Source organism: Biomphalaria glabrata, chromosome 18 (genome assembly GCF_947242115.1).
Source record: "Biomphalaria glabrata chromosome 18, xgBioGlab47.1, whole genome shotgun sequence".
NCBI classification, from domain to species: Eukaryota; Metazoa; Mollusca; class Gastropoda; family Planorbidae; genus Biomphalaria; species Biomphalaria glabrata.
The window spans coordinates 4322492-4341232 of record NC_074728.1 but is presented as its reverse complement, the minus strand read 5'-3'; the positions used below and the strand labels follow the sequence as shown (position 1 = coordinate 4341232).

Here is an 18741-nt window from a genome sequence, read left to right as displayed (position 1 = left end):
TCGTTCATTTAAAGCGATGCCATTTAGTCTTTTTGTTTGGGAAATAATGATTTGTAGATAATATTTTAAGTATTATAATAGTTCATTTCTGGGAAATAGTATTGTAGAGGCATCAGATTTCCTTTTTATACAGCAAGGGGATCTGAAGGAAGCATTGTAAGTTCCCTCAGCAGGGTCCTGGGAGGAGCCCCTGCATCAATCTTCTTACTGCGTTTTCAGCTTCAGAACTCACTCTTTTTTACAGTGACAAGAGTTCAAGTCAAAAATGGTTAATTGAAAAAAAAATATTGATGTATTTTTTGCAATGTTACACATTATTCATTAACTTCTAGTAAAATAAACATCTCAGACCCAATGATTTGAATAAATAAGAGTTCTTCATTTTGTCAGTCTCTCAAGCTAAGAATCATGTACATAAGCGTTCCGAACCAAGATGATGGCAGAAAGTTGAAGAACTGTCCCAGAATCTAAATTTCGTTTTTAAAGAGTGAGAATCCGAGATAAATTATGAGATTTTTAACCTCCTATTTTTTGGAGCCCCTGAATTCACGAACTCAAATGGGTACATGTCAGAATATGACTTGCGTTGATGGTTGGTCGTTGTGCTGGACACATGAGACCCTCACACATAGAAGCGAGTGAGCTTGAAATCTAATACTGCAATAATTAGATTAATAATTGGATATATCGTTTTTTTCTATATGAATACAAATAGCTTTTTTGACTGTATCTGGTGTATACTCAGTCAGTTTTCTTGTGTCGCAGTTGTGCTGTGAGGTTCGTCTAACTCAATCCTTCCACTTTTTCCGCTGAGAAGCTATTTGGTATATATATATATATATGCTGCAAACTGCACACACAAAGGATGTAATACTATTTAAAAAGAATATGCTATACCTTAAGGGTCTAACACAAGGGTTCTCAACCTGTTGGTCGCGACCCCCTTGGGGGGTCGATTGACGATTGGCCAGGGGTCGCCTAAGACCATCAAAAATATGGATTGTTTTTCTTCTATTTCTGTATGTGTGTGTGCTTGGGGGGGGGGGTCGCGGCAGAGTGGGGGATTGTAAAAAGGGGTCGCCGAGCATAAAAGGTTGAGAACCGCTGGTCTAACATAATGTGACAAAACATTTGTTTTTGTCTTTTTATTACAGTCAAAAATGTCAAGCTTATATTGCTTTAACAATTCGTTCATCACTTTGAAAAAAAACAGTTCCTTGTGTTTGCTGTAAGCAGCTTGTAGGTCAGAGCTTTGACTTCCTAGCCGCTGGAACTACTGCGATCCTCCTTTAATCGTCGGACAATCCTTATTGTCTTAATAGCACTACAAGTAATCTGATACAGAAGACGTAACAGACATTGAACCTGAAAGAAAAATAAAATCCAACAAGTTTAGTTTAATAATAGAAATAAACATTCATTGGTAAATATGTAGCTCGGGGATGATTTCGCTAACGAGGATCTGCTAACTATTGTAAAGAACAAACTAAAACTCTTTGGATATATTAAATGCCTTCTAGACTTGAAATTACCTTCCTTCTGGGAACAGAACGAGAACAACAAAGAATAGGCAGACAGAGAAAGAGATGGGAAGACATAATTAAAGAATGTACGGGCCTGCAATTTAATGAGTTCTATCCAAGACAAAAACGAAGGAATGGAGGGAGATGGTTGACAAATCTTGTGTGGTGCCCCAACGGTACAACAGACTAAAGGATAGGTGAATGTGAAGGATCTTTTTTTTTTGTCTTTATAGCAAAAGGGTATCAAATAAATTGACGTCAATCGACTGAGGAATAAAGAAAGAGACCTCAGATCAAGCTACTGAGACCAAGATCTAACAGACTGAGCACCCTCTTGTCAAAAAAATGTTTACTCCTATCATTTTGTGTTTATGAGCATGTCTACAGTATTTGTTTAAATAAAATAGAACATTAAACTTTGTAATTAGGTCTGTTGGTTCTTTGTCTTAGGTTGTATCTACCGGTGCCAATGCTGTCGTCCCCTTGATTTAATGGTATTGGCGGTGTCCCGTAACATTGCGTAGCTAAAATGATAAAAGTTACATTCTTTATTCCTTACATACTAGGACACATTGTACAAGTTCTAAATTCATACACTACATGACCATGGAAGGAGTGGTCTAAGTCTTATTTTATAAATTAAAGTCTTTACTTTAAAGGAGAAAACAGTGACCTCTTAGGTGTATTCAGTCCAGTCTTTACCAAGTTTTGAAGAGGAGACCTCGGTTGAATGAATTAATAGGATTGGTTAGGTGTGAAAACATACAATCTAATTACCTTGACGACATCGTTTTTTTTTTCTATCCTTATTTCACTAACAGATATTTCTATCTTTATCTTTCATATCTGGTAATCAATATAACACGATTTGGATAGCTGCCTGGTCGTGCGGTATACGCTCTGGACTGTCGTTCGACTCTCTCGATAGTCACTGGTTCATACCCAGCTCGCTGCCTTTTACCCGTCGTCCTGCGGAAGGTCTTTGACTAGGAAGTAGATTATTTTCAACTTTGAAGGAACATCCGAAACATGTAAATCATTTTCAAACATTTGTCAAAAATCAAATCATCAGTATCTTTTTATCTAAAACCTTTGTTGGTAACGAGCGACCCGTTGACCACTAGGTCCGGCCTCAGTTAACTAGAAGCCTAAGACAAAATGAATTTGGTGGCTCCAAAGTAATAGCGATATAAATAAATAATATTACCTCCCCCCCCAAAAAAAAACAACAAAAAACAAAAAAACAAAAAAAAAAAACAAAAAAAAAACATGGGTCTTCTATCATAAGTAGTCTAACGAGTACATTTGAACATTGGTCAATAAACCTTGAGTCATAGTAGGGACTTGGAGCTTATAACTATATCTCTGCACGGTACAATTAAAAAAACTAGACAAGATTCTGCTACTACGCTCTTGCGCACGCTCCATTGGCTTCCCGTGAAAGCGAGAATCGATGACAAGGTCGCCACACTTGACGTGTATATATAACAACGAGATGCCCTTGTACCTTAGCGAACTGATTACTCCATATGTCCCCCAGAGAGCCCTGCGCTCAATGGACTCAACGCTTTTAGTAACGCTTTTAGTAGTGCCACGTTTCTCCCTCAAAAGCTACGGTCTGCGGGCTTTTTCAGTTCACGGACCAAAGGTTTGGAACTTACTCCCCATTGATCTCAGACAGACAACATGCTACACCACTTTTAAGAAGGACATTAAGACCTATCTGTTTAAAACTTTTTTTAGATTAACTGTCATTTTAGCTGTCGTGTTGGTGTTTGTAATGTTACTACAGCGCCTTGAGCCTACATTTTGTTTGTTAACAGCGCTTTATAAATACAATTATTATTATTATTATTACACTTCCCGGACCCCAAAACATATAAATAAGTCAAATAATGTGCAAAGAACTTCCATCTCCCCGTTATTCATAGGAAACACTTAATATTAACTAATGCTCAACAAAATAGTATAAGGCCAAAACAAACAAAAAGGGGAATAAAGCTCCACAAAAAAATGAGGAATAACTATCCCCCCTCCCGAAACAAAATATTGTGCTAACCTTTTTTCATTGGTCAACGGGAGTTGAAGACTTTGCTTTTGATAAAGCCGTAAAATTTGTATCAGACAATACGGTAGCTACTGCAAGTTTAAAAAAAAAAAAAGAAATATAATTACAAACAAATACAAAGAGAGGTCTTGTTTTTTACACAAACTCATAGGTGGGCAAAATGAGCCAGAATCTTGATAAGCATCTCGCGTTAAAAAACACACACAAAAAAACACAAAAGATATTTTAGCAGGAATATTAGAAGTTATGACATCTTTTTTTATAACCACTACAGAACTACTTCCTTCCATGAATATTTTTCATTTAAAGCACTACTTTTCAAACTTTTGTTTAACAAGTACCACTTGGTCAAGACCAGTAATCTAAAGTAACACTTGGTCCATACCAGTAAGCTTAAGTACAACTTGGTCAAGATCAGTAAGCTGAAGTACCACGTGGCCAATACCAGTAAGCTAAAGCACAAACTTAATCCACACCAGTAAGCTTAAGTACCACTTGGTCTAGGCCAGTAAGCTAAAGTGTCACATGGTAGAGACCAGTAATCTAAAGTACCACTTGGTCTAGACCAGTAAGATTAAGTACCACTTTGTGAAGACCAGTAAGCTTAAGTACCACTTGGTCAAGATCATTAAGCTTAAGTACCACTTGGTCAAGATCATTAAGCAAAAGTACCACTTTATGAAGACCAGTAAGCTAAAGTAGTACTTGGTCAATACCAGTAAGCTGAAGTACCACTTTGTGAAGACCAGTATGCTGTAGTACCACTTTGTGAAGACCAGTAAGCTGAAGTATCACTTTGTGAAGACCAGTAAGCTGAAGTACCACTTGGTCCATACCAGTAAGCTTAAGTACCACTATGTGAAGACCAGTAAGCTGAAGTACCACTTTGTGAAGACCAGTAAGCTTAAGTACCACTTGGTCAAGATCATTAAGCTTAAGTACCACTTGATCAAGATCAAAGTACCACTTTATGAAGACCAGTAAGCTAAAGTAGCACTTGGTCAATACCAGTAAGCTATAGTACCACTTTGTGAAGACCAGTAAGCTTAAGTACCACTTTGTGAAGACCAGTAAGCTGAAGTACCACTTTGTGAAGACCAGTAAGCTTAAGTACCACTTGGTCAAGTTCATTAAGCTAAAGGACCACTTTTCAAGACCAGTAAGCTAAATTACAACTTTAACGATTAAAAGATCGTTTGGAACAAGACTAAGAGAATGAATGTCTACTAATGAAAATATTATGCTCGGCTAATGAGGTAAACTTTTTGCACACGATAGCAATTTTATAAGTTATCATTTTTCTTATGCAAAACAAATTATAACTTGTATTGTTATACATTCTTACAGCCAAGTTAAGTGCAAAATGTGCTAAAAAGTATACATCTCTTAATATCAATATGGAGTTTATATTGATTGGAGTTTATATTGATCGGCTAATACTAGCAGAGCCGAAACAGTGTGTGGAGGCCCCGGGGCAGAATATGTAAGGAGGCTCTACACCTTTTCGAACGCTTTAATAAAAATCCACTTATTAATAAAACAAAAATAAACTAATATCTAAAAAGATGACATATTATAAAAGAAAGCGAGTACTTGTAATTTTTTTTGTTTTTTGTTTTTTAGTTACAAAAATTGTAAAGTTTTAGGATTTATGCATTGTATTTAATCAAGAGTATTAAATAAAAAGAATACGAGCACATTGTAAGCAGACTTTCTTTAATTACGACAGTGTTGCCAACTTAAAAGTATGGTTGTTAAAAAGGCGAACAAAAAATTAAAAAAACAACGTAACGTTACTCTATTGTGGGGGCCCCCCTTTTTGTGGGTACGTCTTGTGGGCCCCCCTTTTTGTGGGTACGTCTTGGGCCCCCCATTTTTGTGGGTACGTCTTGGGGGCCCCCCTTTTTGTGGGTACGTCTTGGGGGCCCCCATTTTTGTGGGTACGTCTTGGGGGCCCCTTTTTGTTGGTACGTCTTGCCCCCCCCTTTTTTGTGGGTACGTCTTGGGAGCCCCCCTTTTTGTGGGTACGTCTGAGCTTTAGCCTCACCATCTCTCCCCTGAATCCTGCCCTGACTTCTAGAGACCAAGAGCATCTGTAGTATCATTTAATTTTCTAAATTCTGTCTGCCTGTTGAAAAACGGATCTTTCTTCCTGACTGAGCAGGGCACCGTGTGCTTAGTTTTAACATATCGCTGACTTCATGATGTCCCCATGCACTGGCTTGACAAAGTCTCTCGCAGATAATGCACACATAAAAAATTCGGACCGCCATATTAACTTGGCAGGCATTACAAATAAAGCATTAATCATCCAGTACTGTCGAAATAGTGTTGCATATTTAAAAAAAAATCTAGCTACAAATTTTGTTTGGTCACTTCGTCCATATGCCACTTTTAAATATAGCTCTAAAAAAAACTTTAGGGAGACATTGAAAATCCAAGCAAGGATCTTGTTTGAAAGGCTTCTTTTATCTTCTGAAAGTGTTCTTTCTTAATTATTATAAAATGCTTCTAAACAATTTAAAACGTCCCTATTAATAGTAAAAACTTTTTATTTTGACAAAATTTAGAGACGTTACTTCAAAAGATAAGATAAAAAACGTTCTATGCTTTACGAGAGGTATCTTAGCGGTATGTAATTTGGCTGCTTGCTAAAATATTGTTATAAATGACCTCGCTGTACCACTATCACTTCACAGAATACGTATGACTATATTAACAATGTAATAACAACATCCAAGGCAGGATATAAGTATTTAGAGGCCCAGGGTAGGTTTTATTCTGTGTAAGCTCCTATAGAATAAAATCCAGTTATCAGTGAAAATACCTTTGCCTAAAGCATTTTGAGGAAGATAATCTAATAAATTCAATCACAATTTTCAAAAAACAATTAATTTACAGATTTTAGTTTTAAAAATGTGTATATTTTTGAGTTTGTGAAGGGTAAGGCCTTTAGTAGACGCACTGTCGTATATCTGGAGCTGTATTTACTTATTCCGCGCAGGCTACAAGTATACATTTCCTAATCACATTTTTTCCAGCCCTAAATATGCAAATATTTCTGACCCGTCTTAATTCGGATATATTTTTTTAAAACCCTTTTTTGTTTTGTTGGGACTTACCTAACGGAGTACATGACAAATGCGGCTCTGACAACATCAACAACGTCTGCGGCCAAAAATTACAATCCCGTCAGCAACACTTTCTAGTCTATTTTGCATGGGTCGAAGAGGAGTAAGGATTGTGGCTGTTCATACTATCTATGACGGAGTTGTGAAACGCTTGAATTCTGAATTTCGGTGACTTGCGATTTCAAACTTCGGGAATACTTTGGACACTTACGAGTACATCCAATTTTAACGGGTACGCTCGGCTTTCCAAACCGAGTTCCCTAGTTTGAATCCGGTGAAGACTGAATTTTTTTTTATTCAGGGTTCCTTAGGGTTCTTCTGACTCCAAAAAAACAAACAAACAAAAAAAAAAACAACCTCTAATGGGTACATGGCTTTATTTTGGGAACGTGTAGGAAGTTGGTCGTTGTGCTGGCCACATGACACCCTGCTCGTTAACCGTTGCCTGAGAAACAGATGGCTTTATTATCATATGCCCTATAGACCGATTGGTCTGAAAGGGGAACTTCTAAATCTGGAGCTAGCGTTTGAGCAGTAACACGAACGTATTACAGTTATAAAACGAATCGCATTAACAAAACATTTTTATAAAAACACTTTAAAATAAAACAATGCTTATATTAGTGTGTATCAATTCGTTTGGATCAGTCATGTAATCAGACTTGTAATAGATCTAGACCAATAGTAAATAAATCTGTGCTATTAGAAATGTTTTTTACTTATATCATGCTTTTAGCATTCTCAATACGTTATGAGCCTATCACTTGTCTGGACCAGTTTGAAAGGGAGAGGAAGAATGGGGTATGTGGGTGATCGCTTTTTAAAGGTATTTTTAAAACCTGAGCTCGGACATGTGGGCTAAAGCCTTCCCAGGCTTTTGAAGCCAACGCGGTAACCACTCTGCTAGCCAAGAGTCTGTGACTATTGAAGATTGTTTATAGTTTTCTATTGTTTCTGTTTCTTGCTTGTGTTCACTAAGCCCAAGGGGGCAGCCTAATATAAAGGGGGCAAATTCAGATTTTACCACCACTTCATTCAAGTAACATTTCTTTCCCTTGTTTGAGATACCAAACAAAGTAATTTATTATCAATCGCTAATTAATTAGTTTAATTTTAAATTGATTCTTGTGTTGTCAGGTGAAAGAAATAATTGTGCGAGATTTCAACTTGGTCGGAGATTTGGGCATTGGAGAAATAACGTGTACAGACTTTGGGCCAGACAGGCAGACACACAGACAGACGCACGGACAGACAGAGTGAGCTGATATAACTTACACTCTTGAGATGGCTGTGACTCTACGTCCCTGTTGTGCGCATGGTCGCGTAGGCATTCCAAAAAACACACGAAGCAGAGAAGAGGAATGGTCATGAAGTAGAACCAGAAATTCTCAACTTGAAAGCCACTCTGTTTTTGGTACGGGGCGCTTGGCGCCCTTGTGGTGCTGTAGGCGGTGTTGGTGAGCTCTTCGTACTCCACGCACCATTCCAGGCAGCCGTCGAAGCAGTACGCACCTCCAGTTCCGTTGGCGCAGTGGTAACAGTAGCCATCATCTGTGCACAGTAGGTCTACGCAGGACAAGCTGCACAATTCTGTGCACTCAATGCCATAGAAAGGAGGCGCGCATTCTAAGTGCACATTTTTTTAAAAAATTCGAAATAAAATACTTAAAAAAAAGATTAATCAAAGTAATACATTTACAGTCATATATCACGTAACTAAGAGTTATTTTCCTTTATCGGTATTAAAGAAAATCAAGATCTATACTATAAAGTAGAATGTAAGTCGTATGTATGTCACGAATAGAAATCAAAACCGTTTCACCAATCTTGATAAAACTTGGCAGACATGTTCCTTGGGCGCTAACTTAGACCGTAGTGTATGTATTGTAACCCTAAAACAAACTTAAGACCCTCAAAAAAAAAGTTGACTAACTCTATTACAGCCATATAAATATATATATATATAAGCCTCGTCTGCTTTTCCCATCCCCAAAAAAGCCAGAAGTATTTTCCTACTAAAACATATCATAAAAATCAATTACTACTTTTAAATTAACTATTTGAATAATTTCTAGATTTATTTGTGTGTTGTTTTCAACAATAAATGCTTTTGCGATTCAAGAAGTAACGTGTTCAAAATGTATATCAGACAGACAGACAGACAGACAGACAGACATAGTGAGCTGATATAAGCTTTGTATTTAATGAACTTAATAGATAAGTAGACGAAGAAGAAGATAGATAAATAGATAGGTAAGTTGATAGATAAATATATATCTAGTTTAATGTGTAGCCAGTAGCATAAACTTCTAGGCTGGTCATCGCAGAGTGGTGACTGATTTAGACTAAGATTTTAATGATTTTAATGTTGAAATTCAAATTGACTTAATATGTTTGAGTGCTTATAAAAGCAAAGGAAATCTTCGATATGATTCTTTATCAAAGTTCATAAAGGGTGCACTGGCGCACTGGGTATACTTTAGGAACCTTAAAGGCTTTGGTTGTTATTTCGTCAAAAAAATAAAAAATAAACGCCTGTAATTGTAAGCTGTTATTTAAATGAAGTATTTTTTGGGACAATATACAGGGAAGCGGTGAGGCTGTGTGGTAAAGCGCTTCGCATCAGAACTGTCCCAGGTTGAATTCGTTGTGAAGACGTTGGAATTAAATTTTGGGATTTTTGAGCGCCTCTATCGGGTTCCTTTACATCATCTTCTTTATAGATCTCAATGTCTGAAAAAGGAACTTTATTATTTTTTTTTACATTGCAATTACAAAACATTATGCCAAAACCCATGCGCAATATTTAGAAAAAAAAAAAGGATAATACCCAGTTGGATACAAGCTATATATAAAACTTCACATTTTTCTTTATAATTTACAAGTGCTCAATGGAACCACATCTGGGGGGGGGGGGCACGGGCTGCATGAAGACGGCAAGAAAGTTTCTCCCAAACGCGCTTCAGGATGTCCCCGAGCTCTGTGTCGATTGCTTCTGGTCCTCGATCGTTCATGTCATTGAGTTTGCTTGCATCGTTTGAACACTTGTCCTTAACATACCCCCCTATGTGAACAAGTCGCAGACTTTGGCAGGTCCAGGCGTAGAGCAAGGTCTTTTATCACTGCTTCTACCAATTCACCCCCACTGAGGCATGTTTTTCATTCTGATTAAGTCCGTGCCATCGGTGGTGGTCACATTGGGCACTTGTAAAGCATAAAATAAAAATGTGAAGCTGTATACAACACTTGTATCCAGCTAGATATGTCCTTTTTTTTTTACTTATTTTTGGAGTATAACGCAACGGTTTTGACGCATTCTTTTTTTTTCATCACCATGTGCAACAATCATCGTCATGTAATCGCTTAATGAATTATTTCTGTATCTTAATTTGTGTACTCTTTGAGTATATATAGTTTAAAAATAAGCAAAATAATATAATACTTTAAAAAAAAATACAAAGCTTATATTAAGTGCATTATTAAGTTTGGATCTGTCATGCAATTTAATTTGTAATAGATCTAGACTAACAATAAAAAATCTGTATGATTAGAAATATTGTTTTACTAATTGTTCTTGTTTAGCAAAATTTCAAGCTTTTAGCGTTCGCAACACGCTTTGATCCTATCCCTTGTCTGGACCAGTTTGAAATGGATGGGAAGGGGGTGGGAGAAAGAACGGACGATCGCTTTTTCAATATATTTAAAAAGGGGAACGACCTGAATTCAAACTCGTGGGCTAAAGCCTTCTCTGGCTTCTCAAGCCAACGAGGTATACACTCTGCTAGCGAAAAGTCTTGATGCGAGATTGTGTCTCGGAGAAATAACGTGTACAAACTTTTGGCCAGACAGACAAAGTGAGTTCATATAAGCTTTTTTTTTTTTTTGTTTTTAAATTTAGCAAAAGTTTAAATGCAAAGTACCTCCATAAGCTTCAAATTCGCAGATGGATAAAACACTGTTTGAATTATGTATTGATACTTCCACATGCTGTGTCTGTGAATCTATTCTAGCTTTATATAAAATTGAAACTTTTGATCTAATGACTCCTCTGTAAGTATAGATGACTTGATCTTTAGGGTTGAACAAATTTACCGCGAATGTTTCCTTCAATGCCGTAACTGTAGATAAAAGAAAGAACATAAACATTTGAAACCTTGCTGATGGAGAAAGATAATAACAAGTAATTGCTTATTATTAAATAAAAGTTTAGTATTACGAGGCAGAGATTGATATTTTCCCTCTGCTCGTAACAAGTTACTTTCGCTTTAAATTACTACTGAGTGATGTGCGTCACAAAAAAGCTTCCGAAAATTTGACTACGGACAAAGGAACAGATCAAGACGAAGAGAACCTGAGATCGAAAGCTTCTGGCACGTTTAGCTTGTCAAATCGGCCTAAGACTTTACATTATATTTCACATTAAAATTATTTACGGTAATTATATTTCTTCTTTTTCTTCATAATTTTCCTTAAAAAATAAAATGAATGTAAGACTCTTAGAACTGTACAACACGGAACGTTGCCGCATACCCCATCTGCTTGTCTGAACGAAATTCTGTCTGGATATATATAAATAAAGATGTAAGCAAAGGCAAATGTGTACATCCATAACGGCCAATGGCTAAAAACCAAAGACGCCGAAATGATACGATGTTAAAGGTCGAGCATATCAGTTGGGTGGAAATGAAATAAATCCCTTTCTTCACTGAGATTAGAACCAGGACCCCAGGTTCGGAAGCTAAGCGCTTAACCACTCAGACACCGCGCTCCCAATTAGTTGATTCATTATTGGTAAATAATTATTATATTCAATATCAAACAAGAGAAGAAATTTTACTAAATGGTGCAGTGGTAATAGTTTAATAAGCTTCTTCGTACTTGCAAGTTCGATGTTTTGAAGATTTATGCTAACAATAGATAGATATAAAACCGTATTGTAATAAAGTGATAACGACCAGAATACCAATACCATGGCTCTATGCGACAAGATTGCAGTACACAGTGGACGAGACAAGAAGCACATCTCACGACATTGCTGAACTACCATGAACACACACACACACACACTGGACATGACCCTCAGTTACACTACACTTATATTTTCATAAGCTTTAAGACCTAGCTCAAATGGTTTCCTGGCATTAGTATGGGAAAAGTAAATTATGTGCTGGCCACATATCACCCTAGTAACTAGTTAATTGTGGGCCACAGAAGAAAATGACCTTGAACATCATCTGCCCCATTGATCACAAGGTCTGAAAAGGGACACTTTACTTTGTATTTCGTTTTATATTTTTATATTAACACACAATTCAGCCTATTTGATATTCAAGCCTTGTAAGATTTTAAGTTTCTTCTTTCACGTTTGTTGAAAAAAAATGTACAAAATAACATGAAAGAAGAACAATTCATTACCTCTAAAGTGAATGACTATTTCATGTATGACTACAGGGGAGTGAAAGGACACTCTCCAAACTGGTCTTTTATCATTGATGTCTGTGGTAGAACATAGGGACTCAGATTTTTTAATGGTTCCATCTACTGAGAGTAGTGCACGGCTGACGACTCCTTTGGTGTCTTTATAGTAGCTTGACATATTGACATCTCCACCCAATGCAAAATTGCGGCCTGTGACAAGGTGAACACATTGTTAAAAGTACATGATTGCAGTTATAATGATTTTAGGAGTTTAAATGTAGGTCAACTTCACCTATCCCCCTAGTCTGTTAGACCGTTTGGGGCACCACACACAAGATTGGACAACCGTCTTTTTCCATTCCTCTCTGTATTTTAGCTAGAATCTCTTGCAATGGCAGGCCCGTCGATTCTCCTTCTCGATCCGCCTCTTGTTCTTTTGCCTGGTACTGTTTCCCGAAGGAAGGTCTTTGCGAGCTCTGAAGACCTTCTTATATGGCCATAGAATTTTAATTTGCGTTTTTTAAAAAAGTAGTTACCAGTTACCAGTTCAGAAGAATAAACTATTTTATGCCCATTCCAAGGAATTTAAGCATTCGAACATTAAATAACAAGTTCCTATTTAATAAATAAAACCCTTCTCCCCTAATGACTGACTGACTGACTGACTGACTGACTGATAATCAATAATTCTCCCACTTTCCGTGGGACTATAAATTACAAAAATGAAACCTGTTGTTATTACTTAAGCTTAGAACAACTAAACCAATTTTAGATTAAAATCGCATAGATTTAATGTATCAAACATAATTTTTAATAGAAATCACATTGATATATGTGTTTGAAAGTCCGTTGCATTGGCGGGGATGGAAGAAAGACCCAACAGATATGTAACTATTAAAACATGTTTTCTCAAGAGGCTTTTTTATGTGGCGGACAACCATAGCGTTAATGTGATACAGAGAATAAATATGGAGGAGTTTCCCTGGTGTGCTCGGCCTTTGGCGTCGCCTCTAGCCCAAGCGTCATTAAATTTGCTTTCAAAGCGCTCTGAAAGCATAAAAGTAGCGCTATAAACAAGCTAAAATTATTATTGTGACGTGTAGGAATTACAGGACAGATGAAACTCGAGAAGTTGTGTTTGTCGTTAGAGCAAGACTCGAAGGAATTCGATAAGCATGTCCTCAAACTCCACAGATCAGTCTTAGGACAGACGGCAGCTTTCATGTGTTCTTCTATCCGGCTATTAAATAGGGTGCATAGTAAATTCTTCTTTCTGACCATACGGTCTTTGGGGCATCTGTTTCTTTGGCCTACGGTTAAAGAGCAGGGTGTCATGTGGCCAGAACAACGACCAACCGCTTTCACTTTCCCCAACTCAAGTCAGGTACCCATTACAGTTGGGTGGACTCAGGGGCGCTCTAAAATTCCAAATCCCAGTCTTCACCGAGATACTAACCCAGGGCTCCAGTTTCAGAAGCCAAGCGCTTAACCACTCAGCCATCCCCCCCCCCTTTTTTCCATTTCAATGACTCATCACCTATACTTCCCAACTTATGTCAGTGTAATGAAATGATAACAACTAGTCTACCAATACCATGGCTTTATTCGACAAAATTAGACGACAGTAAACATTGAATGAAAACAGCACGTCTCGGCGGTCTCGCATAACACTGATGCAGTACTATATACACACACACAACTGGACATGAAACACACACACCGGGCATGACCTTCTGACACGCTGGACGCACGCAGAAGATCGACTCAGTTACACTACAGTCATGTACATGAGTGGGGTGGATTTAGTGGCATCCTTATAATCCCGAAATCCTAGAATCAGTCTTCATTGGTATTCGAACTCAAGTCTTCCAATCTGGAAACCAACCGCCTCGCCTCGCCACCACGCGTAGGTTCAGCCGTAGCACAAATTGTGTCCTATCACCTGCCCTAATATGTCCTCTCACCTGCGCTAATATGTCCTCTCACCTGCCCTAATATGTCCTCTCACCTGCGCTAATATGTTCTCTCACCTGCGCTAATATGTCCTCTCACCTGCGCTAATATGTCCTCTCACCTGCCCTAATATGTCCCCTCACCTGCCCCGATATGTCCTCTCACCTGCCCTAATATTTCCTCTCACCTGCTCTAATATGTCCTCTCACCTGCCCTGATATTTCCTCTCACCTGCGCTAATATGTCCTCTTCACCTGCGCTAATATGTCCTCTCACCTGCTCTAATATGTCCTCTCACCTGCCCTGATATTTCCTCTCACCTGCGCTAATATGTCCTCTTCACCTGCGCTAATATGTCCTCTCACCTGCCCTAATATTTCCTCTCACCTGCGCTAATATGTCCTCTTCACCTGCGCTAATAAGTCCTCTCACCTGTTCTAATAAGTCCTCTCACCTGCGCTAATATGTCCTCTCACCTGCCCTAATATTTCCTCTCACCTGCCCTGATATGTCCTCTCATCTGCGCTAATATGTCCTCTCATCTGCGCTAATATGTCCTCTCACCTGCGCTAATAAGTCCTCTCACCTGCGCTAATATGTCCTCTCACCTGCCCTAATATTTCATCTCACCTGCGCTAATATGTCCTCTCACCTGCCCTGATATGCCCTCTCACCTGCGCTAATATTTCCTCTCACCTGCCCTAATATTTCCTCTCATCTGCTCTAATATGTCCTCTCACCTGCGCTAATATGTCCTATCACCTGCCCTAATATTTCCTCTCACCTGCTCTAATATGTCCTCTCATCTGCGCTAATATGTCCTCTCACCTGCCCTGATATGTCCTCTCACCTGCCCTGATATGTTCTCTCACCTGCGCTAATATGTCCTCTCACCTGCCCTGATATGTCCTCTCACCTGCCCTGATATGTCCTCTCATCTGCGCTAATATGTCCTCTCACCTGCCCTGATATGTCCTCTCATCTGCCCTGATATGTCCTCTCATCTGCGCTAATATGTCCTCTCACCTGCCCTGATATGTCCTCTCATCTGCGCTAATATGTCCTCTCACCTGCCCTGATAAGTCCTCTCACCTGCCCTGATATGTCCTCTCACCTGCCCTGATATGTTCTCTCACCTGCGCTAATATGTCCTCTCACCTGCGCTAATATGTCCTCTCACCTGCCCTAATATGTCCTCTCACCTGCCTGATATGTCCTCTCACCTGCGCTAATATGTCCTCTCACCTGCCCTAATATGTCCTCTCACCTGCGCTAACGTAAACTGCACACCAACGTCTTGGATATGTGGGCTCATGAAAAGAAATATTGAGCTGACATACGTAGTCAGTGATGTTACAGATGATGATGAGTGTGTCGTTTTCGACTGGAATATCGCGTCGGTCCAGGCAATGTCCCGTATAACATTGGCGCGAAGTCTTTAGAAAGTGCATTTGTATGTCTTTGAGGCTATCTGTAAAAAAAAAAAAAAAAAGTTTATCTAAGGGGAAGAACTCCGCCTTTACAACTATATGTTTCAATTTTATGGAGAAGTTTTTTCGCTTATTCAAATTAAAAAAAAGTTATTCCCCATTCCTATACAAAACACAATTATTTAGTTATCACTATTTAATTGACTATTTGGTTAACTGTTTTATTGATTCATAATTTTATACGAACGATAATAATGCAAAGTTTCAAATTGATGCCAGACGGACATTCAGACAGACAGGCTTAAAGTGTTGATATAAAATTTAAAAAAAAATATCGTTCTTTGCGTGCAAAGGAAATTAATACTGTCCACTATGTTTTTCGCGTCCATTTTCTATACATATTTCAGCCTTTGCTTCCTGATGTTAATTGTATGGCCACTCTTCTTTATGTTTACCGACTACCATTTTGAAAGGGATTCTAATACTATCTCGAAATATAATCATTTCTCTTTCTTAAAAACCAGGTAACTTTATGCATAAACATAAATAAAAATAATAAGTTTTCCTTTCAGACTATGCGATCTATAGGGCATATATATATATATATAGGTCATCTGTTTCTGTGGCCTTCGGTTAACAAGGGTGTCATGTGGTCAGCACAACAACCAACCATCTATACCTTTTCCAAAATAATGTCAGGTGTGTGAGCTGTATGGACTCAGAGGTGCCCGAAAATGACGACATTACAAATCTCAATCTTCATTAGGATTTAAACCCGGGACCCTCGGTTCGGATGTTAAGCCCTTTACACTCAGCCACTCATACACACAATTGATGTTATTATGAATGTGTAAGTAGTCTGTTGGTCGTGATACGTCTGATGCTGTGTGTAACTGTGTGTTTTACATATCAGTAGTGGTGTTGAATTGGAATAAAGCCTTGTCTATAAGGTTATGGGTTGTCTCACTATCCATCTAGTAATAACGTATATAATAATAAAATAAAAGCATATAAGTATTACAGGTGTGAAGGCGCGGTGGCTGAGCGGTAAAGCCCTTGGTTTTCGGGGTTCAAATCCTGGTGAAGACTGGGATTTTTAATTTCGGGATTTTTCAGGCGCTTCTGAGTCCACCCAACTCTAATGGGTACCTGACATTAGTTGGGGAAACGTAAAGGTGGTCGGTCGTTGTACTGGGGAACTTTACTTATATTCTTTTTTAATTACATGTGTCGTACGATTAATCAAAAGTTTGACATGTATTTTATATTGGTGTGTATTCTATGTTAAGCTCTCTCTTTTTTTTAAACACAAGTATAATGAAAGTTACCTGGCCGTGAGGTATGCGCTTCAATCTGTTGTCACAATGGTCTTGTGTTCCAGCCCTGACCATTTCAATGACATGCTGGTGATTTATCCTACAACGTAATTAAACATTGCAGTATTTCACTTTTATTTACTAATGTCTGAGGATGTGTAAAGTAAAGCTGCCCTTTCAAACCTTGCGGTCAATAGGTCACCAGTTTCTTTGGCCATCGGTTAACGAGCTGGGGTGTCACGTGACTAGCACAACTACCAACCTCTTCCACTTTCCCCAACTAAAGTCAGGTATATATTAGAGCTGTGGGGACTCGGGGCGCCCTTAAAAAAAATCCCAGAGGTTCAAAATCACCGAGATTCGGACCCAGGACCCCAGATTCGGAAGCCAAGCGCTTAACCACTCGGCCACCTAGCCCTGTGAAGAGGACGAGTTTAAATCCCGACCACAGCAAAGTCCACAAAAGAGATTGGAACTTAGCGCATTACAAATAATTATTGTAAAATTGATCAATGTTTTACTTATTCATGTTTTGTTAGGAATAGGAAATAATTGTTTATAGTTTCAACTTTATCCGAGACTGGGTGTGGGAGAAGTGACGTGTTTATCTATCTCAGGGGATGAAACCCGCACATATTTGGCGGCATTTATAAATGCTAAAGGATTATTTATCTTTGTTGGTATCATACAAAATAATAAATTATCAGTATTAGCTGAAGTATTTTTTTCATTGATTCATGAATTTTCTATGCTAATGAAAAATTGGGCAAAGTTTCAATTAGATTCTAGAATGAGCGTGAAAAAAATAATTTTACCAAACCGGAAGAATGAGCTGATTAAAGCTTTGTCAAAAATTTGTCAAAAGTATTCTTGTTACCAAAATAAAAATATAAAGAGACCATTTGTATAAGGAAATGAAACACATCAATAGTAATTAATTAAAGTACAATGTAAAGATACGCATGTTTATTCATTGTATGAGTGCATGTAAGCATGCATGTATGTATGTAATATGTACAAACATATGTATGTATATATGCATGTTTGTACGTATGTATGTATGTATTTGTGTTTTATATATGTTTGTTTGTATGTATGTTTGTTTGTTTGTATGTATGTATGTTTGTTTCTATGTATGTTTGTGTGTATGTATGTTTGTTTGTATGTATGTATGTTTGTTTGTATGTATGTATGTATGTATGTATGTTTGTATGTATGTTTGTTTGTTTGTATGTATGTATGTATGTTTGTTTGTTTGTATATAGGTTTGTTTGTATGTATGTTTGTTTGTATGTATGTTTGTTTGTATGTATGCCCCACATAGAAGTCAAAATCGTTTGACCTATGCGGTCGCAGTGGATCTCTCACTTTCATAGGCCCTGCACTAATTGTAGGTGTACATTACACCAAGACACCAATAGCAAAGTCAAACAGACACAAAAACTATTTCGTTCCCTGACAATCCAATACTTAAATAGAAACAATCTGCTATAAACTTTTCACATGTAAATTATGAGTGACTCTGGTGTGAATGTACATTTTGGTTTTCTATAATTACAATGTTTCGTTCGGTGTAATGCACAAGGTTTAAGACTAATTTCCTTACGGATAATTATTATAATTATTATTATTATGTTAGCATTGAACGAGTAGTCATTCTCTGGCGCTGCCAGGGTCGAGTTTCGTTAAAGGGAAACAAAATTCATCGTAGTCCCTTTATCAGTTTCCACTGAGGAATTTTCTGGTGATGTGGCAGGTCTGCAGCAGTACCGCCCTCTGACAGGCAACGAGAATGTTCCTAGGAATGTTAAGGGCCTTGAAGGTGTCTGTGAGGTCAGTTGTTATTATCCCCTCGGTTGATATAACAATGGGGTATATTGTTATTTTGGACAATTTCCATAT

General features: G+C 37.9%; 1 protein-coding gene across 3 annotated transcripts in view; it reads right to left on the bottom strand.

Moving 5' to 3' along the window:
* Nucleotides 1-1130: 1130 nt before the first annotated feature.
* Nucleotides 1131-18741, bottom strand: part of LOC106055990 (uncharacterized) — a 58114-nt gene continuing 40503 nt past the window's right edge. For all 3 annotated transcript variants that reach the window (XM_056017135.1, XM_056017136.1, XM_056017137.1), the window contains 6 exons: nt 15361-15564; nt 12138-12350; nt 10643-10840; nt 7998-8348; nt 3583-3662; nt 1131-1365 (listed from right to left, as the gene is read on the bottom strand). In XM_056017135.1, coding sequence (XP_055873110.1) covers nt 3589-3662; nt 7998-8348; nt 10643-10840; nt 12138-12350; nt 15361-15564 — 1040 coding nt within the window. In that variant the 3' untranslated portion in view covers nt 1131-1365; nt 3583-3588. The remainder of the gene's footprint in view (nt 1366-3582; nt 3663-7997; nt 8349-10642; nt 10841-12137; nt 12351-15360; nt 15565-18741) is intronic.